Below are 15,975 nucleotides of genomic sequence, written 5' to 3'. Positions count from 1 at the left end.
TAAGCTCGATTAGGCTTACGAACCTAACGAGCCTACATATATTATTATTATTATTATTATTATTATTATTATTCGATTAGGCTTACGAACCTAACGAGCCTACATATATTATTATTATTATTATTATTATTATTATTATAGGAAATTAATGATTTAAGGTATCAATAAACAAGCTTTTTAACAAGCTTGAACCAAACTTAAGCTTATTTAGACACGTTAGACAAAAACCAGCTGAACTTGTATAACTCTTTATAAGCTCAAGGCAAACTCATTACAAGAAAGCTCGAGCCAAGCTCGAGCTCATGCCTCATATAAATTAAACGAACCCGAGCAAAGCCTGGCTCGGTTTGACATGGCTCGTTTGCACCCCTTACTTTAGACTTTAACATATTTGCCATCCAATCCAAGTTAAAGTAACTACAATTAGGGGGCGTGAATGTAACAAACCAAACATGTGGACAGAAACCATAACTTTTAACATACCACACAAAAAACTTGGAATACCTAAACTCATTTTTCATCATTTTACCCAACTTTAATGATATCTTGTTTAATTTCAACACCCCAACAACACAAAAGGGTTAAACCCCATCCTCTCCTCTTGTTTACTAACTCCATCCTTTTTTTTTTGTAACCAACAAATTACAAAATCAACAAGAGTGTTTATGTGAAAAAGTAGAAACATCTGGCACCACATACATCTGCAAAAAAGAAACAATTCAGCAGCTATGCCTACACCTACACCTACACCTACGATCCCTCACCCATTCAGACACTTTTTGTTTTGTTTTGTTATTTTACCTTATTAAGTAGCACAGACGTTCGAAACTTAGCATCATCTTTTATAAAACTCCACCACACGTACGTAAGTGGGATTGTAGTTGCATGCCAAATCGCATGCGCATCAATAAACCCTTCATATGGTGGAAAATCATATATTTCTAAAAGCATTGCTAATGCTCCCGAAACTATCACAAACCATAGTTTTATACGCGATGGATGATGAGTTACTCCACCCCATATTGCCCATATGAGTAGTTGTGCTACTCCCATTGTAACACACACTTTCATGTTCCACCCTGTTGATTTTTTTTTTTTTTTAATTTAAATTATTGGTTATTGATTGTAAGAAATTATTTATTTATATATGTGTATAATGGGAAAGTTACCATAGTCGAGTTTGTAGTTGTTGAGGTATAAAATGTGGGTGGTGATAAATGCAAGTAAAGGGGCTGAAACCATGACTCTTGCAGCTTCAAGCCTTACATTGAAGCTTCTTAAGATGGATATAATGAGGGAGTATCCAAGTAATGCGATTGCTGAAAAGTAGTCTAGTTTTTCTGTTAATTCCATATCTCTGTTTAACAATAAAATTTGTTATTTGATATTTATATGAAGTTGTATATGTTTGGGGAAAAAGAATATATCAATTGGGTAGTGTTTGGTATGCGGTAATTGAAGAGGGGGTGGGAATGAAAATTTTGGTTGTTTTATGTAATGTTTAATAAAAATGATGTTTATTGAGATTTCAAAAGTTTAATTAAATTATCTTTTTGTTATTTTTCGAAAGTAACTAAAAATATTTTTGATTGTGGTTCTGTTTTAGGGTTTTATGCCGAAAAGTCTCATTATTTTGGAAGAATTGTAGATGAAGTCTTTTCTTTTTTTCTTTGAACAGAAATGGGGAAATCTACAAAAAAGTCCCAAACTTTTAGGAAAACTTTCAATAAAGTCCTTCAAGTTTTTTTTTTTTTTATAGAAAAGTCTCGTTATTTTGAGAAAATCATATAACCTGTCATTGGTTGTTCAAATATAAAAAAGGATTTTCGTTAATTTGGGAAAAATGTTAAATAATCGGGACTTTTCTGTTCAAAAAAAAACTTTTAGGAGTTTACTGAAACTTTTCCCAAAAGTTTGGGACTTTTCTGTAGATTTCCCAACAGAAATGTCCCGATTATTTAATATTTTGCCAAAGAAAAAGTCATTATTTTTATTTTAACAAGAAATGACAGATTTCCATGTAATGGAATTGGAATGTAATGACTGATTCCATTCCTTTGTGGTTTCATTCCGATTCCATCACACCAAACACACCCTTAATTTTTAAAGATCAATAATAAACTCACCTACTATGAAAAACAACACTCCAAAACCATGAATTCAATGCTAGAAGCCCATATAGATGCCATAAACCAGCATAATCATAATAAGGCTTTCTATCTAATTTCATAGGTAGCTTGTAATGCAAAAGAAAGAAGAAAGAAAGCCACCCATGAAAATGCATTGCTAAATTGAGAGCAGAAAATGCAACAGAAGCAGGCTCCTGTTAAAAAGATATTTGAATTTTTAAATGTTATTTAGAATCAAACTTGAAGTGTTAAGATCAATGGGAATGAACAAACCTGAATTCCAAATACCCTTTTGAAAGGCCATTTTCCATGATACTTGACTGGTTTTTGACCTAATGATGCTCTTTCTTGCTCCTTTTTTAGCATACAATGATATCTACAATCACTTTGGCAATCCCATTGTTTCCATTGTAGATACTGAGGGGTGGGATTAGATGAGAAGTTGCAGTGTGGAAAGCATGTGTCTCCAACACATCCGATTTTCTCACATTCTATTAGGCATGATCTAGATTAGGTACAAAAAAAGATGTGTAAGTTTTCAGTTGAAAGATGATATGGAGATATGAAGATATGAAGATACAAGGTTTACCTGTATGAAGGGTCAGCATCACCGATGCTTGCATGAAGAACACCCAAGAAACAAGAAAGTGATAAAAGGAAAGTAATCCAGTAGCAATGTAGCAGCATCTGATAAGAAAGTTGCTTTACTCGTGTTAGAATGAATAAGATATGATATGCGAATCACTCTAGGCAAAATCTTTCAAACATGAATTCCATATAACAGTCTCAGGTGTTGATTTTGATGATTTGGGAGTGAATTTGTTTGAGCTCAAATCGTGAATTGAAAGTGTAGAGGATATGATTTCAAAAGGTTTGTGGTGTGGGTTTTAGAGATTCGTTTGTTGGGTTTCAAGAACAGCTAACGAAGTTGAAGAGAGTAAATATCCAGACATTTGATCTTCTGCTCGAAGCCCGAAGGCTTGCCACATGGCGGTTGTTTCAGCTTTTAATCGTGCTCCTACTAAAGATCGAGGACAAGGATGAACTTCTAAGCTATAAGATGGTAAATTTGAAATGGAGCATATCCATTATATCCAGACGTGAAAATGCTCAACAAAATATGTTAGCAATGAGTCTTGGATTTGTTACCTGCAGCGATGAATGGTTGCGACGGCAGTGCAGCAATGAACGGCGGCGGGAGGAGTGGTTGTGAGGTTGGGACTTGGGATAGTGATTCGATCTGATGCTGAAATTAACAACACCTGGTTTGGATCATAAAAGCAACTGTAGTAAATACCTAGTCAATTAGTAAATCAACTAACGTGATTATAGATCATATAATGGTGTACGAATACTAATTTGCAAGTTACACTAATTCCGAGAATATAATCGCTAATGGCAAACAGTAGCAGAAATTTCTCAATGGGGCTTGTAAATCAAATAGCAGAAACCATAGAATGGGCAGATCTGAACGGATTTTGAGAAATAGAAGAAGTGATCTTCAACGTTTACCTTGTGGAACTTCCGCCCGATTCACCTCGTCAACGCTATGCGTGTGAGTCGAAGAGAAATAATTTGTGAGCTTTCTGTTTTCCTTTTATCTACACAAATAGTCCTTCATATATCCATAAAATACAATGTAATCCTTAAACTTTTATTTTTAAACGACGCTTTTAGAAACTAATATGTTTACAAAGATAAACGTCATTTAATTTTATTACACGTTTCTTAAAAAGATGGATAAAATATCTCAAACACATGAAAGATTGTAACTTCATATCTATAATTGTATTCTTTAGATTATAAGAATGTTTCATCTTCATGGTGATAAGATTACAGTGGGAACAGGGGCCGACGCAAGAATGTTTCATATATATCCTTGCAAACTTTAAATATTACGTTAATATCCTTATAAAATTTAATATTACATATACGTCCCCTTAAAATTATAGAATTCACGTCTATATCCAAATTCATTTATTAATTAGGATTAAACCTATTTAATATTTAAAAACTTATCTAAAACTCAATATCTCATATAATATTACTAAAATATCCCTCCAAATTAAATATTAGAATGAAAACCAATTTATTAACGATTAAACGAATTAAATTAGGATTATCTTCCGTATCGTTTCTTCTTCTTTTAGGTTCCTAAATTTAAAGTATAATAATACAAGACAAGCTTGTATGGACACATATAGAACATATGGGTTCGAATGATTGTGAAAATATGAAGTATATTACTATATTATGTAGCAGTTTTACCTTTAACGCATCCATTTCCATTCTAGTTTTTGGAAAACTCATTTTGGAATTTGAGCCAATTGTTGAAGAAGAACACATAATTATCGATTTGAAGCACAAGACTTTAGATGTATGTAAAAAATTAAAGAATCCATACAGCAAAATTAATCGATCCATACAATCTTTTTGGAAAACTCATTTCTAATCAAGTGATCTATCATATTCTCTATTGTTTCCTATTCTATTTATCTCAACCAAAGCTTTTCATTTATTATCATATTTAGAATTCCAAAACCTAAACCTAAAAGGAGAAAAGCAACCCATGAGATTCTAATTAAATTGGTTCAACGTTAAATTTTATTTAGGAAGGACAGTTTAGTATTATCATATAATATTTTCTATTTTAGATCAATTTTTAAGTATTAAATTTGTTTAATCCTAATTAAAATATAAATTTGGATATAAACGTGAATTCTATAGTTTTAGAGGACATATATGTAATATCAAATTTTATAAGGATACTTACGTAATATTTAAAGTTTGTAAGGATATATATGAAATTCTCTCTAATTTGTTTTTCCCATCACACATATTATAAAACATTAAAAAAAAAAATCGGTCAAACATAATATAAAACATCTATTCATTTAATACAATGTTTTTTTCTGGTTAAACATAATATAACAACAATATAGTAGAATTTAAATTTATCCTCTTCGTGCAGACATCTTTTGAAACTGTTTCATTACTTTTTCATTCTCAACTTTCGCAAGTGTTTCGGTCTCGACATTACACAGCAATGCGTCGTTCAAAAATTCATCGCCAATTTTGTTACGCAAGTCGTTCTTCAAGAGCTTCATCTTTGAAAAACATATTTCTACACTTGCGGTCGCTACGGGTAATATCAAAGCCAGCTTTAATAGCTTATAAACCCAAAGGATAAGACCGATGCTCCCACGTACTAACCATCAAATGAGAAAGGTCGGAAATTCCTTTCAAACTAGCGAAGCGCTCATCTTTGATGGAAGAGTGATAAAATATCTCAAGTTGTCCTTCAAGGTCTATCATATCTGAATCATCAAAGTCATACTTGTATAACTTACCTAACTTCAATAACTTTGATTTGTCAAATTGTGCAAATGAATCACAAGGGCTCAAAGCACCCATGTATTCTAGTAATTGGGTGCTTGTTTCACTAAATCGATCCCGATATTCTGTAAGTTGCATATCTACCACCGTGTTGAAGATTTCAACCTCAAAATGAAAACCTATTAGTCTTTGTAGTCCTATGGTTTCTCGCACCAATATACAACTCTTCCATATCCAAATTATCAATTTCGTGTGTTTCACAAAAAGAGGATAATTTTGGCAAAATGCTAGCAAACCCTATGTTTCTAAAAGATTGCAATGCCTCCATTGTCCCTCTAACCATTGAAACCGCTTCTAAAATGTCTAGATCTATTCTTTGAAGTTGCTTTGACAATGTACTCGTGATGTGTAAAATGTCATACATCATATGTAACTAAAACACGAACTCATATGATTTAAAATATGCTAAGATTCCAGATGCTTGTTGATGGTTTGCCAATGACCCTCCCTCCTCTTTTACAGAATCTAAAACTACAAGAACATCCGCAAATAACTTCATCAAACTTGTGAGTGTGTTGAAATGTGAACCCCATCTTGTTTCTCCCGCTCGAACAAGTGTAGTCTCTTGATTTAACCCTCTTCCGGTTTCAAGTTCACCACTACACAAGCCTTTTTGCACCCTTTCTCTTGCTTGCTCTCGTAGTAAGTCTTTTCTTTTACACGATGCACAAACTACATTAACCACCAACGAAATTTGCTCAAAAAAAGTCAGTAACACCATCATGTTTCTTTGCTACAGCCACAACTACTAATTGAAGTTGGTGTGCAAAGCAATGTACATAAAAAGTCGTGTCATTCTCTTGTAATATCAAAGCTTTCAAACCATTAAATTCCCCTCGCATATTGCTAGCCCCATCATAACCTTGTCCTCTTATCTATTAAAATTTAAAACAATTAATATATATATATATATATATATATATATATATATATATATATATTAAATTGAAATAACAAAAAAGTAAAGAATAAATTACCTGACTAAAACTCAACTTATTACTTGTGAGTACTTCATTTATGGCGTTTTTGAGTGTCAAAGAAGATGTATCATTCACGTGCACTAGACCTATGAATCTTTCTTTCACAAAGCCAAGACTATCGACATAACGCAAAACAATAGCCATTTGTTCCTTTTTTTGAAACATCACTAGATTCATCAACTAGTAAAGCAAAAACATCTTGACCAATCTCTTCATGAATACTCAAAAGTACTTCTTGTGCAAAACATTGCACAAGTTCTTTTTGAATTTCAGGGGAAATTAGTTGATTGTTTTTTGGAGCATTTTCTAAAGTATTGTTGAAAATATCTTCACTAGTCTCTCGAATGGCTTTTAACACTTCAATGTATAGCCCTCTATTTTCCAAGTTAACCGACTCATCATGACCACGAAACGGTAAACCGGTTTTCAATAAAAATCTAACAACAATAATAGAAACAAGTAATCGAGCTTTATATTTATGATCCTCTGCTTCGGTTTGCCTCCTCAAGACTACATGGATAGCTTGTTTTTCCCTCATTAAAAACTCACATTTTTCTTTTGCTTTGTTGTGAAAACTATCAATACCACCCACATGAGTCCGAAATGCATCTTTTTTATTCCAAGTATCAGAACCTTGGGGAAAAAATGCATCTCTCCCTCCTTTTTGTCCCATGAGGTCCCCACACAAATAACAATATAAACAATATGCACTATCCTTTTTCATACTATATTCCAACCAATCAAAGTCATCAAACCATGAAGGAGCGAATCTTCTAAATCTATCACCTATTTTTTTTAGGAAACTTATGTGCCCTTACTTGACACGGTCCTTGAAGCAAATATGCTCTTCTTACATCATCTCTTATATTTGGTTTGTAACTTGTAATCAATGGCCTATCCGTTGGGTCCTTTGGAAGATCCTTCAAGTCAATATTATATTAGGTTGGTTAGAGCATTGTGTTTGTGGAGTTGCATTAGAAACCGAAGGGATTGATTGATTGGTGATTGGTGTTTGTGGAGTTGCATTAGGATTAGAAACATAAGGCATTGATTGATTGGTGATTGGTATTTGGGAACATTCTTCACCACTTTCATTAGGATTAGGTCTTTGTCTTTTGGTAAAAAAATCACTTAGTTTAACCTATAAAAACATAACAATGACTTCAATAAAACAACTTGCTTTCACCTAATCAAACAATAAATTCAATAAAAACATAACAATTACACCTAATCAAACAATGACTTCAATAAAACAAGTTGCTTTCACCTAATCAAACAATAAATTGAATAAAACATATCAATTTCACCTAATCAAACACTCAATTCAATAAAACAAGTTGCTTTCACCTAATCAGACAATAAATTCAATAAAATATATCAATTTCACCTAATCAAACAATCAATTCAATAAAAAACATAGCAATATAACCTAAGCAAACAATATAAGTTCAACAAAACAAATCAATTTCACCCAAGTCAATCACTAACTTCAAAAAAACATATCAATTTCAAATATCTTAAAGAATTGGTAATTGGTAAAACTTACTTGCTTCATTATAGTGTAGGGCTTTGAAGATTGAAGTGTATTTTATTAACCAAAACAGTAGAAATTGAAGATTGAGTGATCTGTGAATGGCTATTGTTGTTGTCTTGTTGAAATCGATCAAGCCTCATTGCCTCAAGGTCCAACCGTCCAAGCCTCCAAGGATTGCAACTTGCAAGGTATCCAATGAATTATGAATGTCGACACTCGATAGTAGACGCATGATCGATGATCCATGAGCGATTGAATTTTGGAGGCAAATTGGCAGAAGTCAAGTAGTCGTGGTCGTGCATCGCCCCTGTAATCTTCTAGTCGGGTGGTTTTTTTTTTCTTTCTACCGATTAAGTGGATTAACAATTACAAATTTACAATTAGGATTATTGGACTATATTCTTTACAAGAAATTAGCCCAATTGCTAATTTAGCAAATTAAGTTTCATTTGGGTTTTACGGCTTTCGACAATTGGACTTTTAGACTATAATTGAATAAAACATTTGGCTCGTTATTATTTTTTTTCGTTCGGTAATTCCCGAAAGAGTGACAATATTTTTTTTATGTAGTTGCACAATTTTTTTAGTAGTTGCAAGATTTTTTTTACGTAGTGGCACAATAGGTAAAAATTAAAAAAAAAATTCTACTTCGTATGCGGAAGCTAGGTGTTGCCGGTGCCACACCGGGCACCTAGCTAGGACCGCCCTTGAGGGGGAAGGAGGTGTTAAATGTTGTGTTTGCTTATTCACGCCCCCAACACACACACACACCATAGGGGTTACGTGAGTAGTGTTTCTAAAAGGGTGCTACTATATGTACTCTCATCACTCATATTAATTGTCAAATCATATGGGGTACACAATCACTGTTTCACTAATAAGGGGGTACGTTAAGCACTTTAGGGGTAAGTATATAATTTCCCTTCTTAAATGTTAGATGATATGGTTAAAAGCAATCATGATGACAAATGAGTGATTGTGTGTGTGTGTGTGGGGGGGGGGGGGGGGTTTCAATGGTCAGATATGAAGAGAAACAAATGGGCTACCGAGAGTACATGATGGGTATGGATTTTGGTTATAGAAATGATGAAGCCTAAAAATTACACTTTTAGGCTTTAAAATCAAACAAAGAGGCTAGGGTTTCGAGGTGACTGAATGAGAGGGTGGATGCAGAGTATGGGGAGGCCCTCAAGGAGTTAGAGCCTTTAAATAGGGATCACAACCCCACAATACGCTCCTACACCCTATGTAGATATCTCTACACGGTGGATAGAGCATTAATCCCTCGCATGGTCTTATTGACCTGCATCATGCGTAAATCGCCCAAAATGCACAAAAGTCATAAACGTAATATAGAAATCGAACCTGAGGACACGGGTGTTACAACTTTCCCCCACTTGAATCAGACTTCATCCTCCAAGTCCACTGTTACAAGTAACTCCAAGTAATGCTCTTTCATCTCCTCATTGTGCTCCCACATGCACTTTGAACCCTTCTGGTGCTTCCATTGCACCGTAAGCAAGCCCAACACCTTGTTGCGTAAAGTCTTCGTCCTCCTATCAAGGATCACGATCGGTCTCTCTACATAATTCAAGCGTTCATTTACCTAAATATCATCCAAAGTAACCACTACAGAATCATCAGCTAGACACTTTTGTTGAATAATGTGTCTAAGCCAGTAACTAAATTGGTATTTTTCTTGTAATTATAAGCAAAGACCTTTTTAGGTTGCCCACATAACTAGAGATTGATTAGAATAACACGTATAGAGAAATGATGATTTATTAGATTATTACATGAATAATAAATTAATTAGAAATTATGACTAAATGATTTGTTCATATATTACATGATTAATATATTAGTTCGAAATAGAAAATTGATGTTAATTTATTATGATTAATAATCTAATATGAAATCAATTAGAATTAATTAATTATTAATAAGAATTAATCTGGAATTAATTCGGGATTAATTGGAATTAATTAAGGGAAAACTACAAAAAAAAATCATTATATATTGGTCTCATAATCGATTTAGTCCTTATATCTTTTTTTTTATTCAACTAAGTCCCAAAAATCAGTAATCGTATTCAATTTAACCCTTTTACCCGGTCAACAGGTCATCCAACTTTCGAAAATTACACTGTTGGCTTCAAATTTTATTACAAATTTGGTCCAAAATTTACACTTTTGGCCAAGATTTAAAATTTTATTACAAATTTGGTCCAAAATTTACACTTTTGGCCAAGATTTAAAATTTTATTACAAATTTTGCTTCGTTTTACTAAAACACATTAGTCAGAAACTTCTCTAGAAAGAGAGATCTTCATGTGATTACATTTTAGACTTGGGGAGGGAACACCTAACTTGATATCGTATGACCTTAGGGCATGTAAATATGTTGTGAAATTAATCACCAACCGGCCTAGTAGCTCTACACTCGCGTAACATCATAAAAATACTGATAAAATTTTTATTTTTCAAACACCCAAAAATACAAACAAATTACTCCAAATCAACCATTATATAACTATTATCATCATTAGAGTGCAATCAAATCACAAGCGGGATAAAATCGAGGGGATGTTATGCGATCACGTCGGGCCCTTCCTTTTAGAACTAGAAGTACCTGAAAACGTTAAACCACAAAACTATAAGCACAAAGCTTAATGAGTTCCCCAAAATACCACATACCATACATACATTGCCATGGGCTACCCGCATGGTCTTGCATACAAGTATCATGGGCTACCCCATTGGTCTTTCATGCCATTGTTATGGGATACCCCCATGGTCTTCCCTTGCAGTGCCTTGGCTACCCCAAGGTCTTACACACAAGTGTTATGGGGTACCCCCCATGGTCTTTAACACAAATTTCACGGGCTACCCCCACATTTTCCATACAAGTATCACAAAGACAACTAGCATCCTACGTAACACAATCCAGTGGGTCGACGTTGGTGTCTTCGACCCACAAGTACAGTGAAATGACTCACCTCAATCTAAAGACAGACAAATCTCACACTCGAGTTGTCAATACTGGAACTCCTCAAACTAATCAAAACACAATAAAACCCTAATCATAATTAAGGTACTAATCCAACTTAGGGTATTTGTTCATAGTTGCCCTTCTTAGGGGTAAAAGACCATTTTACCCTTTTATTACTAGAAACCATCCTATGTCCAACGTAGAGCCTTCTGATGGAAAACGAGAGAAAATTAGGCTACGTCGTGCATAGCCAAAAGTACGCCCAATGTAATTGCTCTGTTTTGCCAACTTTTTATTAAGTCCTTAATACACAAGGACCAAACATCTAAATCTCAGATCTGGTCCCAAAGAACATCTTAAGTGATAAAATTCTTAGACTTTATGTCTTCACATGGATTAAAGGAGTATAATACCAAATCCTAAATCCAAAACACACTCCAATGCCCAAAAGATCATGTATGGAAGGATAGGAGTGACCAAGCTCTCATTTTTATCACTCTAAAAGTTTAGAAATGACAGGAAATACTAGTTATAAGGTTTGGAGTAGCTCATACCCATTAACACCAAGGCTAGGGGACGAAAACACATAAACACTCATAAACTAATTAGATCCATCACAAGGAAACATCAAGATGCAAGCTTTATACCTCCTGGAGAATGTTGATGAAGAGTAAAGTCTAGATATACAACCTTGAATCTCACCAATTCTTCTCCAAGGAACTCCTTATTCAGAAATGTACTGTAGCACCTTGTTTCCGGTATGTGAATTTGATTTGAGTATTGCCTTATTTTAGCCTTGGACTCGGCGAGTCACTAGGTCCGACTCGCCGAGTAGGGACGAGACGCAGGACACGTTTAAGTTGGCGACTCGGCGAGTCACCACTGTTGGATGAAACCCTAAGTTTCAGGGGTTTGCACCCTATTTAAACCCCATATCTGCCCCTTGCCAGCCCCCATTCACCCCCAGAGCTCCCAACCCTCGTCCTAACTCGTCCTAAGCTTGTTCTTGTGAATTTGAGGCTCTTGTGTGCATTCTTGAAGGTTTTGAGGCAAGAAGGGGAAGGAGATCAAGAGGAAGGAGAGCCATCCAAGCATCATTGTGTTTTTCAGCTGTTTCATTGAGGTATATCTCGTTTTCCCCCTGTTTCTATGCTTAAGATTTCATTTAAGACACTCTTGAGCAATTCCTCAAGCTTGTTTGTGCTTAATGTTTCGTAATAAGTGGATGGGCCTTTAGATCTAGGCAAGATTGAGCTCCAGGAGCTCAGATCTGTTAGCTTTATGGCCCCATGTGGCTTGTTCATCCTAGATCTACCCCTTTTGAGGCATTTTGAACCCTAAAATCCATGTTAGTGAGTATCCACACGTAAAGTTGGAAACTTTACGTGTGATTAGTGTCCTAGAAGTCCAGATCTATGAATGGCATGAACTGAAATCGAGTAAATCGGTGTATTTGGTGGATGCATGGCGACGACTCGGCGAGTCGTATAGGTGACTCGGCGAGTCTGGTCGCGAGTCACCGAATTGGTCCCTTCATGATGTATCGAGTTGAGCCGTGAGTCACAGGGGGTGACTCGGTGAGTTGGGAGCTGAACTCACCCATGTTAGGACTCGGCGAGTCAATGCCTTGACTCGGCGAGTCCAAGGCAATCTTCATAGATCAAGAACAGACTCGGCGAGTTGTTCATACAACTCGGCGAGTCTTAGCATAAAGTGTTCTTCGGATGAAGATAAACTCGACGAGTTGTTCATACAACTCGGCGAGTAGGATGAAGAGGTTGAACGTCAGTCTAGAAGATGAACTCGTCGAGTCATAGCCTAACTCGACGAGTAGAAACAGGGACTCCGGACAATCATATGATAGGGACTCGATGAGTTGGAGAGCCAACTCGGCGAGTCGGGTCAACTGAAAGTTGACTCTAACATTGACTTAGAGCTAGACCGGGGGTAAAATGGTCATTTTACCTAAAGGATAGTTAACAGTGTTTGATTGAGTATGTTGTGGGAATTGCAGCCGGAGGACTCCCGGAGCAGCAGCAGTCAGTTAGTTCCCGATCAGTTCAGCAACTACTTTGAGGTAAGTTACCCTCCAGTAGTGGTGGGCCTAAGGCCACAATGCCGGCCCACCAGTAGGGGACGTATGATAGATGATTTTCTTTGTGATATCATCTAGGTTTGCTATTACCTGTTATGTTATATGCTCTCATGATACGTTATATGCATTAGTAGTAGAGTTTGATTGTTAGGACCGCAGGGTAGACAGACACCCCAGAAACATCTGACCGTATGTGATGGTATGCTTGTATGTTGGCCTGTTATGTTATGCGATAGAGGTAGCGGGAGGGGACCAGTCCCCGTGGATCGGTTGTTAGGACCGATGGGTAGTCAGCACCCCAGAATGGCTTGACACGGGTAGGACGGCACCCCAGAATGGCCGTATGGGTAGGTCGGCACCCCAGAATGGCCGTACCGGGTAGTTAGGCACCCCAGAATAGCCTGGCAGTATTTATGTTATGTGTTTGCATGGTATGTGGTACGTTGGGGGAACTCACTAAGCTTTGTGCTTACGTTTACAGTTTTGTTTTCAGCATTTACGAGAGTCACTGGGATTGTACTATGATATTTTGATGGGATGTATGGTTTGACCTTTTAAAACATGGTTGCGATGTGTTATGGTGTGATCAACAATGTTTTTATTTATTAATGTTTTCTAAAGTAATATTTTAAAATGAAATTTTCGGACGTAAAAAAATTGGGTCGTTACAAGTTGGTATCAGAGCCCTGGTTTGAGGGATTCGGACACGCCTTCGGGGGTGTCTGAACTCAAATCGAGGGATTGAAAGATTTTTCGAAAGAAAGTGTTCTCTAAAACTTGGAAAAGAGTCATAAGAAAGAGCGAAGTGTGTGACGTGCGCGACCGGCCGAGCTCAAGTAAGTATTCCCCATAGTACCCATACAAGTTTATGTTATGTTTATTAGCTTACGTAGAACTGCATGCTAGAATAGGGCTAAGGATCTAGGAGTGATGCCTTATGTGCCTGCTTATGTGTTACAGCTTTATGAATATTGCATGCTAGAATTGAGTAGACAGCAGTAGGATAGCCTGTTTAGGTTATGCCTGATAGTATGAGCTTAGCATCCTATGTTAAGTGTCGTTTCTTGTTATAAGGATAGTTTTGGCTTGAGTCTGTTTCCCCTTATCCGAATGCTGCTTGCTTCGTGCTTGGTGGGGTTCTGAGTAATGGGAGTTAGCCACTAGGTAAACACGTCACACCACATGTAATCAGGGTTGAATAATCCCAAAGTATTGGAACTGGCCCTACTGCGCAGCTCTTGTTTGAGTCCAACCGTTGTAGGGACGGATCTTTTACTTGAAGGATTATCTAATCCTCATCCCATGTGATGGTGTTTAGGTGGTGGCTAACTGGCACTATGAGGAGACCTACAGCAGCTGAGGACCAGTCGTGTTGAACTTGAGTTTTCACCAGGGCAAGCCTAGGATGAGAATAACAGAGAGTAGCAGTAGTAAAGGGGATCTGGTGGAGTCGAGGAATTCCTTGGAGAAGGCACGGATAGATGTGGAAGGTAGTATGGGCCCGTACTACTGAAAGCAGAGGATCCGTACCCGAGCCGAGGAAGGCCAAGACAAGACCAAGGAACCTGTAGTAGTTGAGATCCCTCAGAAAGTAGCAGTATCACTAATGATTATTATGATGATTTGCAGAATGGTGATACTTCGACCGAGACCGACAGATGGCGGGTCAGGAGAGGGGTCAGGTTCGGGATCAGGCACCGAGCCGATTGATGAGAGGCTACGTGAGTCCATCACGTCGGAGATCACCAGGGGTATCCTTGAGTCGACCCCCATCCTCTTTGGGTCGATCAAGGAAGGGATCATGGAGTTGATGGAGGATCGCCTACGGGCATTCAGGAGCGATTTGGCCTCTAGCCAGTCAGGATCTCGCACACTGTCCTTCAAGGACTTCAGGGGCAGTGGCGCGCCGGATTTCCATGGGGTGAAGGACCCCATTGTCGCCAGGCGGTGGATTGCAGATATCGAGTCTGCCCAGTTGACTAGCTTCTGCCCCGAGGGGTCGAAGGTGAGGTACGCAGCAGGGTGTTTACGGGACCAAGCCCGGGATTGGTGGGAGTCAGTGGGTGAATCGTTGGGAGCCTCGGCTATCGAGGCAATGAGTTGGTCAGACTTTGTGACTAGGTTCAGAGCAGAGTTTGCACCGGCGGTCGAGCTTCAGCAGCTGGCCAGGGAGTTTCTAGACATGAGGCAGACGACAGAGACCGTGGCGGAGATCACCGCCAAGTTTCGGGAGAGGGCTTTATTGGTGCCCCAGTATGCCGGTGATGAGGATATGAGGAGGACTCGTTACCATGATATGCTACGAGCTGACATCTGGGAGCATGTTAGCTTTTCGGCTTGCCCCACCCTGGACTCCATGATTGCCATGGCTAGGGAGAGAGAGATAGATTTGGAGCACATCCGGAAACGGAAACTTGAGGACGGTCAGGCAGCAGGGGCTTCGGGGAAGAAGCCCAAGGGATCAGATGGGAGGCCAAAAGGCCAGTCGGGACCGAGCCACTGCAGGAGGTGCGGCAGGCCGCACGAGGGGGCGTGCAGGATGGGATCGTCAGGCTGCTACAAGTGCGGCAAGTTTGGGCATATCAGCAGGGATTGCACTGCTCCTGCGACAGTTATTCAGACATCGGAGTTGCTGTGTTTCCATTGCAACCAGAGGGGCCACAAGAAGGCCAGTTGCCCCATGTTGACAGTTTCAGTGCCAGTGAAGGCGCCAGCTCCAGCGACCCTGCGGATCACGGATGGCCGTCAGGGCAAGGCAGAGGCTCCGGTGGTGAGGAGCCGAGCATTCCAGCTGACTACAGAGGAGGCACGCGCCGCGCCCGATGTGGTGACGGGTACGATTCTTTCCTT

At 38.0% G+C, this 15,975-nt stretch overlaps 2 protein-coding genes across 3 annotated transcripts; both read right to left on the bottom strand.

Moving 5' to 3' along the window:
- Positions 1-501: 501 nt before the first annotated feature.
- Positions 502-3,705, bottom strand: LOC145042585 (uncharacterized). 2 transcript variants are annotated; one of them, XM_078991035.1, is made up of 7 exons: positions 3,642-3,705; positions 3,279-3,391; positions 2,719-2,816; positions 2,403-2,634; positions 2,127-2,323; positions 1,170-1,357; positions 502-1,079 (listed from the first exon to the last, which is right to left on the bottom strand). In XM_078991035.1, exons 3-7 carry the CDS (start codon positions 2,814-2,816, stop codon positions 793-795), a joined length of 1,002 nt encoding a protein of 333 aa, XP_078847161.1. In that variant the 5' UTR covers positions 3,279-3,391; positions 3,642-3,705; the 3' UTR covers positions 502-792. The 2 variants fall into 2 exon arrangements, with proteins under 2 accessions (XP_078847161.1, XP_078847162.1); XM_078991036.1 differs by lacking the exon at positions 3,642-3,705 and adding an exon at positions 3,500-3,630.
- LOC145040011 (uncharacterized) lies at positions 3,017-7,178 on the bottom strand. Its single transcript, XM_078988006.1, has 8 exons — positions 6,738-7,178; positions 6,503-6,655; positions 6,244-6,400; positions 5,986-6,197; positions 5,806-5,898; positions 5,343-5,690; positions 3,279-3,391; positions 3,017-3,182 (listed from the first exon to the last, which is right to left on the bottom strand). Exons 1-8 carry the CDS (start codon positions 7,176-7,178, stop codon positions 3,017-3,019), a joined length of 1,683 nt encoding a protein of 560 aa, XP_078844132.1.
- Between the last annotated feature and the right edge of the window lie 8,797 nt (positions 7,179-15,975).

This window comes from Lactuca saligna, chromosome 4 (assembly GCF_052625555.1).
Source record: "Lactuca saligna cultivar CGN05327 chromosome 4, ASM5262555v1, whole genome shotgun sequence".
Lineage (NCBI taxonomy): Eukaryota > Viridiplantae > Streptophyta > Magnoliopsida > Asterales > Asteraceae > Lactuca > Lactuca saligna.
Note: the sequence above shows the minus strand (reverse complement) of the source record. Positions and strands in the feature narration are given on the sequence as shown.

Excerpts from the sequence above, each read along its gene's own strand:
- LOC145042585 (XM_078991035.1), bottom strand. The coding sequence starts at position 2,816 with ATGCTGCTACATTGCTACTGGATTACTTTCCTTTTATCACTTTCTTGT. Across the intron at positions 2,635-2,718 it reads GATGCTGACCCTTCATACAG|ATCATGCCTAATAGAATGTG; the intron begins GTAAACCTTGTA and ends TACCTAATCTAG. Across the intron at positions 1,080-1,169 it reads CAACTACAAACTCGACTATG|GGTGGAACATGAAAGTGTGT; the intron begins GTAACTTTCCCA and ends AAAAATCAACAG.
- LOC145040011 (XM_078988006.1), bottom strand. The coding sequence starts at position 7,178 with ATGGGACAAAAAGGAGGGAGAGATGCATTTTTTCCCCAAGGTTCTGAT. Across the intron at positions 5,899-5,985 it reads TTCTTGTAGTTTTAGATTCT|TTACATATGATGTATGACAT; the intron begins GTAAAAGAGGAG and ends TTCGTGTTTTAG. Across the intron at positions 3,183-3,278 it reads GCAACCATTCATCGCTGCAG|CTTAGAAGTTCATCCTTGTC; the intron begins GTAACAAATCCA and ends ACCATCTTATAG.